This window comes from Marmota monax, unplaced genomic scaffold, assembly GCF_021218885.2.
Source record: "Marmota monax isolate L192 unplaced genomic scaffold, Marmota_monax_Labrador192_F-V1.1 WCK01_AAM20220418_F8-fsc00091, whole genome shotgun sequence".
NCBI lineage: Eukaryota > Metazoa > Chordata > Mammalia > Rodentia > Sciuridae > Marmota > Marmota monax.
Window position 1 is genome coordinate 6,097,183 of NW_026692434.1, and position 13,459 is coordinate 6,110,641.

The 13,459-nt window shown below is 34.9% G+C and overlaps 1 protein-coding gene across 2 annotated transcripts in view; it reads left to right on the forward strand.

The window, feature by feature from the left end:
- Kcnq5 (potassium voltage-gated channel subfamily Q member 5) overlaps positions 1–13,459 on the forward strand; it is a 550,965-nt gene that overhangs the window by 445,473 nt on the left and 92,033 nt on the right. For both annotated transcript variants that reach the window (XM_046443015.2, XM_046443014.2), the window contains exons 4-5: positions 9,706–9,881; positions 10,143–10,268. In XM_046443015.2, the coding sequence (XP_046298971.1) occupies positions 9,706–9,881; positions 10,143–10,268 (302 nt within the window). The remainder of the gene's footprint in view (positions 1–9,705; positions 9,882–10,142; positions 10,269–13,459) is intronic.

Consider the following 13,459-nt stretch of genomic DNA (forward strand, 5'->3'; position numbering starts at 1 on the left):
GAAAGTCAGTGCCTGCACCAATATATTTAAGTGTTGAACCTGTGTTTCCTTCTAGCAGTTGCAGTATTTCTGGTCTAATTCCTAGGTCCTTAATTTACTTTGACTTGACTTTGGTGCAGAGTGACAGGTAGGGATCTAGTCTCATTGTTCTGCGTATGGATATCAGTTTTCCTAGCACTGTTTGCTAAAAAGGCTATCTTCTACAATGTGCGTTTTGGGCACCTTTGTCAATTATCCTAAGATTATATCTATGTGAATTTTTCTGTGGATCTTCTATTCATTGACCTTCACGTCTGCTTCAAGGCCTATACTATAATACTTTCATTACTATAGCTCCTCAGTATAATTTGAGATAAGATATCATGATGACTCTTGCATTGCTCCTCTTACTCAGTACCATTTAGCTATTCTGGAACTTTTACTCTTCCACATGAATTTTAGAACTGTTTTTTCTGGATCTTGAAAAATGTCATTGGCATTTGATAGGGATTGAATCTGTATATTGCTTTTGGTAGTATGATCACTTTGACAATATTAATTCTATTTATCCAAGAATTCGAGTGGTCTTTCCATTTTCTTAGATCTACAATTTCTTTTTTTTTAATAAATCCAGAAGTTTGTTTAATATCATTTAAGTTATTGATGAACCTTTATTTTATTTTTATTATTTTTATTAAATTATTTATTTATTCTAATTTGTTATACATGATGGCAGAATGCAATTAATTTCACATTACACATATAGAGCAGAATTTTTCAAGTCACTGGTTGTACACAAAGGATTTTCTCACCATTTGTGTTTTCATACATGTACTTAGGGTAATGATGTCTAACTCATTCCACCATCATTCCTACCCCCTTTCTCCCTTCCTTCCCCTCCCTCCCTTTTGCCCTCCCATGCTCCCTCCCATCACCATTATGAGTCAGCATCCTCATATCAAAGAAAACATTCGGCCTTTGGTTTTTTGGGATTGGCCTACTTCACTTAGCTTGATATTCTCCAACTGCATCCATTTACCTGCAAATGCCATGATTTTATTCTCTTTTAATGCTGAATAGTGTTCTGTAGTTTTCATTGTGTATATATACCAAAGTTTCCCTAGCCATTCATCTACTGAAGGGCATCCAGGTTGGTTCCACAATTTAGCTATTGTGAATTGTGCTGCTATATACATTGATGTGGTTTTGTCTCTGTAGTATGCTGTTTTTAAGTCCTTTGGATATAAACCAAGGAGTTGGATAGATGGGTCAAATGGTGGTTTTATTCCAAGTTTTCCAAGGAATCTCCATACTGCTTTCCATATTGGCTGCACCCATTTGCAATCCCACCAGCAGTGTATGAATGTGCCTTTTTCCCCACATTCTCGAAAACACTTATTGTTTGTTGTTCTTGATAGCTGCCATTCTGACTGGAGTGAGATGAAATCTTACAGTAGTTTTGATTTGCATTTCTCTAATTGCTAGAGATGTTGAACATTTTTTATATGTTTGTTGGGTGATTGCATATCATCTTTTGAGAGGTGTCTGTTCAGTTCCTTGGCCCATTTATTGATTGGGCGATTTGTTCTTTTGGTGTTTAGCTTTTTTGAGTTATATAAACCTTAGAGATTAGTGCTCTATCTGATGTGTAAGTGGTAAATATTTGTTCCCAAGATGTAGGCTTTCTATTTACCGCACTGATGGTTTCTTTTGCTGAGGAGAAGCTTTTTAGTTGGAATCCGTCCCATTTATTAATTCTTGATTTTAATTCTTTTATCATTGTTGTTTGTTTGTTTTGTTTTGTTTTGTTATTTTTTATTATTTTTATTTTTAATTCTTGTGTGATAGGAGTCTTATTAAGGAAGTTAGGGCCTAATCCAACATGATGGAGATTTGGGCCTACTTTATCTTCTAATAGGAGCAATGTCCCTGGTTTAATTCCTAGGTGCTTGATCCTCTTTGAGTTGGGAGATAGGGTGAGAGATAGGGGTTTTATTTCATTTTGTTGCATATGGATTTCCCAGCACCATTTGTTGAAGAGGCTATCTTTTCTCCTATGTATGTTTTTGGCACCTTTGTTTAATATAAGATAACTGTAATTATGTGGGTTAGTCTCTGTGTTCTCTATTCTGTACTATAGGTCTACCAATCTATTTTGGTGCCAATACTATGCTGTTTTTGTTACTATTGCTCTGTAGTGTAGTTTAAGGTCTGGTATAGTGATGCCACCTGCTTTACTCTTCTTGCTAAAGATTGGGTTTTAGTTATTCTGGGTCTTATTTTTCTAAATGAATTTCATGACTGCTTTTTCTATTTCTATGAGGAATGTCATTGGGATTTTGACTGAAATTGCATTAAATCTGTATAGTGCTTTTGGTAGTATGCTCATTTTGACAATATTAATTCTGCCTATCCAAGAACAAGGAAGATCTTTCTGTCTTCTAAGGTCTTCTTTAATTTATTTCTTTAGTGTTCTGTAGTTTTCATTGTAGAGGTCTTTCACCTCTTTCATTAAGTTGATTCCCAAGTTTGTTTGTTTTTGGTTTTGGTTTTTTTTTTTTTTTTTGGTTTTTTTTTGTTTTGGTTTTTTGAGGCTATTGTAAATGGGATAGTTTTCCTCATTTCCCTTTTAGAAGATTTTTCACTGATATACAGAAATGCCTTTGATTTATGGGTGTTGATTTTGTATCCTGCTACTTTGATGAATTCATTTACTAATTCTAGAAGTTTTCTGGTGGAATTTTTTGGGTCTTCTAGGTATAGAATCATATCATTGGCAAATAATGCTAATTTGGGTTCTTCTTTTCCTATCCATATCCCTTTGGTTTCTTTCATCTAAATGCTCTGGCCAGTTTTTCAAGAACTATGTTAAATAGAAGTGTTGAAAGAGGGCATCGCTGACTTGTTCCAATTTTTAGAGGGAATGCTTTCACTTTTTCTCCTTTTAGAATGATGCTGGCCTGGGGCTTAACATAGATAGTTTTTATGATGTTGATACATGTTTGTGTTATTCTTAGTTTTTCTAGTGTTTTGAACACGTATGGGTGCTGTATTTTGTCAAATGCTTTTTTTTTTGCATCTATTGAGATGATTATATGATTCTTATCTTCAAGTCTATTGATGTAATAAATTACATTTATTGATTTCCATATGTTGAACCAGACTTGCATCTGTGGAATGAACCCCACTTGAACATGGTGCACTATCTTTTTGATATGTTTTTGTATTCAATTTGCCAGAATTTTATTGAAAATTTTTGCATCTATGTTCATTAGAGATATTGGTCTGAAGTTTTCTTTCTTTGATGTGTATGTGCCTGGTTTTGGAATCAGGGTGATATTGCCCTCATAGAATGAGTTTGGAAGTGCTCCCTCTTTTTCCATTTCATGAAATAATTTGTAGAGTATAGGTATTAGTTCTTCTTTAAAGGTCTTGTTGAACTCAGCTGTGTATTCATCTGGTCCTGGGCTTTTCTTGGTTGGTAGGTTTCTAATAGCAACTTCTATTTCCTTGCTTGAAATTGATCTGTTTAAATTGTGTATATCATCCTGATTCAATTTGGTCATCATATGCCTCTAGAAATTTGTCAGTGCCTTCAATATGCTCTATTTTATTGGAGTACAAGTTTTCAAATCATTTCTAATTATCTTCTGTATTTCCATAGTGTCTGTCATGATATTTACTTTTTCATCATGTACACTAGTAATCTGTTTTCCCCCTCCTTCTTTTGATTAGCATGGCTAAAGGTTTGTCAATTTTATTTATTTTTTTTGAAAAAACAACTTCTTGTTTTGTCAATTTTTTCAATGGTTTCTTTTGTTTCAATTTCATTGATTTCGGCTTTGATTTTAATTATTTCCTGTCTTCTACTGCTTTTGATGTTGATTTGTTCTTCTTTTTCTAGGGATTTGAGATGATGTAATGTTAAGTAATTTGTTGACTTTTTCTTCTTTTAAGGAACGAACTCCATGCAATGAACTTTCTTCTTAGTACTTTCTTAGAACTTTCTTCTTAGAAATCAAGAGATTTCGATACATTATATCAGTGTTCTCATTTACCTCTAAGAATTTTTTAATATCCTCCTTGATGTCTTCTGCAACCTATTGTTCATTCAGTAGTATATTATTTAGTATCCAGGTGTTGGAGTAGTTTTTATTTTTTATTTTATCATTGATTTCTAATTTCATTTCATTGTGATCTGATAGAATGCAGGGTAATATCTCTACTCTTTTGTATTTGTTAAGAGTTGGTTTATGGAATAATATATGATCTGTTTTAGAGAAGGATCCATGTGCTGCTGAGAAGAAAGTGTATTCGCTTGTTGAAGGATGAAATATTCTATATATGTCAGTTAAGTCTAAGTTTTTGATTGTATTATTGATTTTTATAGTCTCTTTGCTCAGCTTTTGTTTGAACAATCTATCCAGTGGTGAAAGAGGCGTTTTAAAGTCATCCATAATTATTGTGTTGTGGTCAATTTGATTCTTGAACTTGAGAAGAGTTTGTTTTATGAACATAGATGCTTCATTGTTTGGGGCATATATATTTATAATTGTTATGTCTTGTTGGTGTATGGTTTCCTTGAGCAGTATGAAACTACCTTCTTTATCCCTTTTGATTAATTTTAGCTTAAAGTCTATTGTATTTGATACAAGGATGGAAAGTTCTGCTTGCTTCCACAGTCCATGTGAGTGGTATGATTTTTCCCAACCTTTCACCTTTAGTCTGTGGATGTCTTTTCCTATGAGATTAGTCTTTTGGAGGCAGCATATTGTTGGGTGTTTTTTGTGTTTTTTTGTTTATTTGTTTGTTTGCTTGCTTGTTTGTTTTTAGATCTAATCAGCTAACCTATGTCTTTTGATTGGTGAGTTTAGGCCATGGTTATTATTGAGACATGATTTGTATTCCCAGACATTTTTGCTTATTTTTGTTATTTAACTTGAGTTGGTTTCTCCTTTGATTAGCTTTTCCTTTAGTGTAATACCTCCCTCTGCTGATTTTCATTGTTTTGTTTTTCATTTCCTCTTCATAGAATATTTTGCCAAGAATGTTCTATAGTGCAGGTTTTCTAGCTGTAAATTCTTTTAACTTCTGTTTATTATGGAAGATTTTTGTTTCATCATCAAATCTAAAGCTTAATTTTGCTGGATACAAAATTCTTGGTTGGCATCCATTTTCTTTCAGAGCTTGATATATGTTATTCCAGGATCTTCTAGCTTTCAGGGTCTGGGTTGAAAAATCTTCACACAACCTAATTGGCTTCCCCCAATATGTAATCTGATTCTTTTCTCTAGTGGCTTTTAATATTCTCTCCTTATTCTGTATGTTAGGCATTTTCAGTATTATGTGCCTTGGTGTGGATCTATTGTGATTTTGTACATTTGGTGTCCTGTAAGCCTCTTGAATTTGGTATTCCAATTCATCCTTCATGTTTGGAAGATTTTCTGATATTATTTTGTTGAATAGATTGTTCATTCCTTTGGTTTGGAACTCTATGCCTTCCTCTATCCCAAAAACTCTTAAATTTTGTCTTTTTATGCTATCCCATATTTCTTGAATATTCTGCTGATGAAACCATTTTCACTGTGTGGTCTACATTTTTTTCAAGATTACATATTTTGTTTTCATTGTCTGAGATCCCTTCTTCCAAGTGGTCTACTCTGTTGGTGATGCTTTCAATTGAACTTTTAATTTGGTTTATTGTTTCTTTAATTTCAAAGATTTCTGTTTGGTTTTTCTTTAGAATCTCTATCTCCCCATTGAAGTAATCTTTTGCTTCCTGTATTTGCTTATGTATTTGTCTAAATGATTTTTGCTGCCTGTATTTGCTTTCTTATATCATCCTTTAATTCACAGAACATTTTAATTATGTACATTCTGAACTCCTTCTCTGTCATTTCATCTGCTGTGCTGGCCATGGATTCCAATAAAGTGGTATCTTGATTTGTTTGGGGCACTTTCTTCCCTTGTCTTTTCATGCTGCTTGTATGTCTTCCTTTCTAGCTCTGTAGATCTGAGGTGTTACTGTTTTTACCGTATAGGCTTCTAGTGCCCTTGTGGGGTTCCAGTACTTCTCCTGTGAGGTGAAGGACAATGTTAATAGATCCCAATGTAAACAAAATACCACCTAAAAACAAATAGTTGTTATTAAGATGTTTACAGTTTGGTAACAATATACAGGATTGGTGAATTCAATTATTATCTACAATATAATCAGTAGGTTTGTAAAAGGGTTTACAGTTTCTGATGGTGGACAAAAAAACCAGTGGTGAGGGGTAGGAAGATATACTGAGGATGTATGAGATGAGGATATAGAGTTATTATATTTTGGGAAGTGTGTTAGAGAAATCTAAAGAATAAGTTTAGTAGCAGGAGAATAGAGAGGTAGCAATTTGGTGTAGACAAGTAAATAGGGAAGACAGTAGAGTACATAAGACAAAAAAAAAATATATATTAAGAAAAGTTAAAATAGTAAAAATTGGAGACAGAAAAAAAGAATATACAACACAACTGTAATATACTATTCAATCGTCTCTCTCCTCAATATCCTAATTCATGCAAAGTACTTGGTTTCACGTATGTTGGGGATGTGAGGGCAGAAGAATAAAGAGGGGAAAGAAAGAAAAAAACTCAAAGGAAGAAACAAGGATTGTCTTGGTTGAAGATCAGTGTCTTTCTTGCTTCCCTTCTCATCCAATGGCGGGGTTGTTTGTTCTTAGTTGTTATCTCCACCCTTTGCATGGTGGGGGTTACCAGGGTGTGAGGGTTGGTCTTGGGTGCAGAGCACTTGGAAGTGGAGTATGGCACCCGCTGGTCCCATTCGGAGACTGCACCTCAAGGATCTCCTTTGGGGTCTCCTCCTGTGATGTGGGAGCCAGGTCTTATCTCCTCATCTCACCTGTAGACCTAACAGTTCCTGCCCTCTAAATTAGTCTCTAAAGTGTATCTCCCTCACTCTCTCCCTTTCCTAATCAGGAACATTTCTCTCCGGGGGTCTTGTGTATTGTACTCTGGTGGCTGTGCACCTGTCACGGAGCACTATTTTGTATTGGGCAGTCACTCCGCTGAGTTAGCGGCTGCTGGGGATTGGAGGTGATTAGAAAACTATGGGTACCTGGCTGTCCAGTATTCCAAACTGGTAATTGCACATACTAAAGATGGTGATGGAGGTGAATCAAGATGAAGGCAGCTGTTTTCAACTATGGGGTGTCAGATCGGGTGGGGGGAGCTGGGCGATGGCACCGTGCAGTGCACTCAAAGATGAGCTCTCTATGGCATGCAGTCTTGTGGCTATCAGCTTTCTTCAGAGCCTGTGATGTCCCCAGGTGCAGGCAGGCTACTGTGAGTAGGGGACTACGGCAGTAGCTGCCGAGTCCCAAGATGGAGGTGACCAGGGGGGCTCCACGTTGGTAGATGGGGGTCCACAAAGGAGTGGCAGCCAGAGTTCCTGCATGTGGGTAGCGGCTGAGTGTCCTTTGTGGGAGTGGTGTCCAGGAATTCTGCACCAGTGCTGATGCTGGTGATCCTGCTAAGGCATTGCAAGACCTCCATGGGCAAGTAGTTGGGAGTCCTTTGCTAAATTTTGTCAGTTTCTTTCTTCATGTTCTTTAGTTTTCATTGTAGAGGTCTTGCAACTCCTTAGTTAGATTCCCAAGTTTGTTTGTTTGATTGTTTGTTTGTTGAGATTATTGTGAATTGAAATAAATTTTCCTGATTTCTTTCTCAGCAGATTCATTATTGAAGTATAGAAATGCTGTTGATTTTTTTTTTTTGTGGTATGTTGCTCTTGTGTTTTAGTCAGTTTTTGCATCATTGTGATCAAAAGACCTAACAAGAACAATGTAAAGGAAGAAGGAGGAAAATTTTGTTTTGGCTCATGGTTTCAGAGGTTCAGTCCACAGAAGGTCAACTCCATTGCTCTGGTCCTAAGATGAGGCAGAACACATAGAAGAAGGGCATGGCAGAGGAAAACAGCTCAAAACATGGCAACCAGGAAGCAGAGAGAGGGCTCTGCTCACCAGGGGCAAAATATAAACTCAAAAGTCACACCCCCAGTACCCAACCTCCACCAGCCCCACACTATCTGCCCACAATTACCACCCAGTTAATCCATATGATTTGATTAAACCACTGATTAGATTATTCTTATCATAATTTGATTTTTTCACCTCTGAAAATTCTTGTCTCACATGAGGTTTTGGGGGAACATTGCATATCTAACCCATAATATCTTGTGTCCTGCAACTTTGCTGAATTTGTCAGTTCTAAAAGTCGGCTGGTGGAGGTTTTTCAAGTGTTCTACATATAGGATCATGTCATTAGCAAACAAGAAACTGAATTTTATTCACTGAAAATATGTTCTCAGTGTCTGATACAATCCATTTAGTTCCTTATTATTTCCAACAGTTGCCTAGAACAGGAACTCAAGGATGCCTTTGGGGTTCTCTGGCACCTATCCACAAAGTTACATAGAGTTTCGATCTGACTGGGAAAATCCCTTTGACTGATGCATACACTGTCAATCTCAGACCCCCTTTCTTCATGCACTGGCCCAAAAAGGGGGCACCCATACAGTTCAGAAGATGTTGACAATTGGCTCCAAGAGACCAGATCTTTCTGAGTGGAGGGAAAAGTATGAGCTGAATGAATTATACACATTTACACAATAGCCAATCCTGAGAATCATGAAAACATGACAAATGCAACACCTTTGAAGTGGAACTGGTTCTTTGGTGAGTGGAAGTACAGTAATGCACAACTCACTTGAAACAGGAAAGAAATTTTGTTTGAAGATGTTAAGGTCAAGCTAAGGAATTAAAATAGCCACAGGTGATCATTCATCTCCACTTCATTTTGCCACTTCTAAATCTATTTCTCATCACTCAAGATATTTACTCATGGAGTGGTTAAGTCCTCTTTTATCTTTTCTATGCTTTCATTAGCTGTTCTTTGTCTCCTTTTTGCTTACAAAAGGGCAGATATTTTTAAGCCAAATGTCAACATGTCAAACATTGAACGTCCATTCCCAGGAAATACCGTTTGTTTATAATTACATACTTTATTGTAACAAATGTAATATTATTCAATTTGTGCACCAGACTTTCACGCACTGACAGACCAGGTATAAAGAATACTGTATAGAGAAGCCTCCAGTATTCAGCTTAGTGGAGGCCTTTGTTTAACAATATGCAAAACTGCAGACTTCACAACATTAGGAATTTGGGACATAAAAGAGATACAAAGTGTTTGGCAAGAAAATAAACATTACACCAAGCAAGCAGCATTTTACACCTGGATTGGTTGTCTTGCCTCTACCACATGAACCAGGGAGAGGTGAATATGATAGGGGCTGAGGCAGGAGCTTCTTTCTGCAGACATGAATGCTAATGAGCTCAGAAGTATTTTGGAAGACTGCCCTACAGTCAGTGTGGAAACACTGAACTGCCTGAAAGCCATTGTTCAGTTCACTAGAGGTTACAAAGTATGTAGTTCAAAATTGCATGGGTAAAGCTCAAGGTGACCAAAAGTCAGAACTTAGCATTAGATGAGTCCTGTCACTCTCAACCACTAGGGGAAACCCAAGTAGCTCTAGGAAAGGCTAGAGTTGGAGATCTGTTTATCTATTTGTGCCTCAAACAGGCCCAAGTGAACCTTTTAGAAATAATGTTTTGAGAAATAAAAATTCTTAGTCATGCAACTGATGGCTGTCTCAACCTTTTCTTTCAGATACCATTGTTCTTATTGCTTCAATAGCAGTTGTTTCAGCAAAAACTCAGGGTAATATTTTCGCCACGTCTGCACTCAGAAGTCTCCGTTTCCTACAGATCCTCCGTATGGTGCGCATGGACCGGAGAGGAGGCACTTGGAAATTACTAGGTTCGGTAGTTTATGCACACAGCAAGGTAAGATTTGTTTTCTGGGTTTTAGAACAAAATTTTTGAACCACTTTATTGATAACTATAATAATATTTAATAAACCTATCACAAGCAAAATTAGTCATTTCAAAGATAGTTAAAGCAATTTAGGGACATGGTAGGTAATGGATTATTTAAAGAATAGAATAAGTATCTAAAAAGTAGTAAAGTAAGTGAAATTATGAGTAGATTTTCCCCCTTTTTTCAGTTTTTTGCTTCTAAAAATCTTTCATTCCTTTTATATTTAGGAATTAATCACAGCTTGGTACATAGGATTTTTGGTTCTTATATTTTCATCTTTCCTTGTCTATCTGGTGGAAAAGGATGCAAATAAGGAGTTTTCTACATATGCAGATGCTCTCTGGTGGGGCACAGTAAGTAAAAAAACTGTTTTTACTTATTGGATATCATGAAATGTTACTTTTAAAAACAATGTAATGATTTCTATGAGTGGTTTCAATCAAAATATAAACCTCTGAAAGAGAGGCATGTGAAAAATATATATTACTTATAATTGTCTTGAGAGCTTCCAGGTCTCTGATGCAACAAAGTTAAGTTCTCTCATAAATTATTACTATTTTTTTCCAATACTGGGATTGAACCCAGAGGCACAGCACCACTGAGCTACATCCCCAGTGCTACTTTTATTTTTTATTTTGATACAAGATCTCACTAGCTTTCTAAGTCTGGCTTTGAGCTTGTGATCCTCCTGCCTCAGCCTCCCAAGTAGCTGAATCATCAATGTTTCTTGAGGATTAAGTTGTTGCCAAAATTAAAATATATCATTTTTTCAATGGTGGTTAAAAATTGACAGGCTTGTTTGTGCATTTTAACCTTGGGGAGCACAGATTTATATTGTAATTTGTTGCATCGATCGTCCACTCATCAAAACACTTATTTGGAGTTAAAAAAGTAAATGGTAGAAATGATGGCAGATGTGATGGACGTTATTATCCAAAGTACATGTATGAAGACACGAATTGGTGTGAATATACTTTGTATACAACCAGATATATAAAAAATTGTGCTCTATATGTGTAATAAGAATTGTAATGCATTTGCTGTCATATATAAATTTTTAAAATAAATAAATAAAATAAAATATCCAGAAAAAATAAATAAATAAATGATAGATGAATGAAAGTTAAAAGAGTAAAATATATCACAGAAAAAAACAAAGAAAGAAAAAGAAGCTGGTAATTCACCTGTGAAATCAGCAATAATATACATTTGATTTCAAAAATTTAAATTCAAAATCCTACTTTTCCTTTATATTTTTATTGAAAAATAATTTTTCAAACAACTAAAAGTAAAATCATAATATAAATAAAAAATAAACAAGTGCTAATCATTGTATTCAATTTATTTTTTTAATTAAGTTATTATCATTAGTAAGATATTACCACCAATTCAAATATCTATCCAAAGAACAAAGGCATCTAAAGATCAGGAAAATTTAAATGATGTACAAATAGAAGCAAACCTGGATTTTTCTATAATATTGGAAAGAAGTCAGTTGAAGCTCCACTAGACATAATTTATTTCTGTCTATAGACAAAAATTATTTTGCATTACTATTTGTTATCTACAACTTACAGAATTGCAAATAGCTCAAACCATGAAAGGTGCAGAGTCCATAAAGTCAGAATTCAATAAGCTGGATCAAATAACTGAATAATGGATAGCTATCCTTTGAAGTAAAAAAAAATACCTACATTGTAAAGAATTTATAAAATAATCATTGAAACTTGTGCCCTAATAAGAAATTCACAGGGCATAAGAGTGCTTTATACAATATATAAATTACATTTCTTTTTATTTTATTATTTTAAGACATCCCAAAGGGAAGTTATATGGAAATACACAGCATTTATAATTTTCTAAAGAATTTCCACTATCTTTGGTCCAACAAAGAAAGATTCTTTTATAAATCATCAATTTTTTTATATTATATATAATATAAACAAATTGATGGTTTATTAATATAAATAAATTGATGATTTATAAAATATTTATTTATTTATTTATTTTAGTACCAGGGATTGAACTCAGGGGCACTCAGCCACTGAGCCACATCCCCAGCCTTATTTTCTGTTTATTTAGAGACAGGGTCTTACTGAGTTGGTTAGCACCTCACTGTTGCTGAAGCTGGCTTTGAACTCTAGATCCTCCTGTCTCAGCCTCTGGAGCTGCTGGGATTACATGTGTGTGCCACTGCACCCGGCATCAGTAGTATTTTTTGAGTGCTAGATTGTTGCAAAATAAAAATATATCATTTTCACAAACATAGATGAAAATATTTTTTGTTTTTGTTTTTCGTTTTTTGTGGAGGACAGATTGAAGTTACCAATTGTTCATTATGCCACTACTCATCACAGGTTCAACAGCAAGATGTAGAACTTCCTACCAGGAACAAGGAAAATTTGTCAGGGCTGAATTAAGCAGAACTTGGCATATCTGTGGGTTGCATAGAAACAATAAAATGAATAAAAGTCAGAAATACATTCACCTAAAGATTATGACTTCTTAAAATTACCTGTGTAAATGTCTACAAGATTGTGCCATTGGTAACAAAGCATTCTGTTGCATTAATAATTTGGTTTCCAACTCCTCTTCCCGACCCACAAGCAATAATAGACATTTTGAAAGGAAAAGAGTGGAAACGCAAAAGAGAGCAGTCATCTGACATTCTTAAAATACTTTTTTATATGTAGAGAGCAAATGAAAATCTGTTGCTCGTGGTAGAATTAACTATGTAAACTGAGAAAACAGAGGCTTTTCTTGCTAGCGAAGGGAAAGCAGTATCCTCCCAGCCTTTGAGGGAATGGCTTGAATTTAAGCTTAGTTTTTGCTTCTCTTGGATAATTCTAATGTCTTTCAATTACTGAAGCATTCATGTGCACTTTTCCCACTTTGTCCAACAAAGAAAGGTTCTTTTATAAATCACCAGTAGCATTTTTTGAGTGCTAGATTGTTACTTCGTCTGCAGTTATTGGGGAATTCAGTCTGGCAGCTCTCTGTCCCTTTTTCCATTAGTCTTCCCTTTCTCCTTATTACTAATAAGAAGTACTGTATTGTGTATTAAACAGTGTGTAGGAAACTCTTAACATATCTCTTACTTAGTCATCAGCTAGTTTCTTCTGCCAGAGTAACATACATAACAGGTTTTCAAAGGTCGTAATCTGTGACTTTCAGGGGAAAGCAACATATTTTCAATGATTTCCATTTCAGTAGTACTCTTTTGACTGACATTTAACCTATACTTAACAGGTTTCTAAATGCCTTAATTATGTTTCCATTTAAAAACTCTAAATTTGATATGAGAGTAAAATTTTTCTTATATATCAAGCTTCAAAGGAAAAAAAATTGTTGGTCCACAGCATTTTTTTGATACTGACTCATTAATGAAATTGTTTGACGCCTAAAAAAAAAAAGAGAGAGAGAGAGAGAAGCAAGAAGACTTATTATTTCTATTTATTGTAAAAAGAATATACACTAGATCTCAGTGTTAAATGAAATAAATTTAGACTATTATACCATATGTTATATATTAATAAAAACTTTC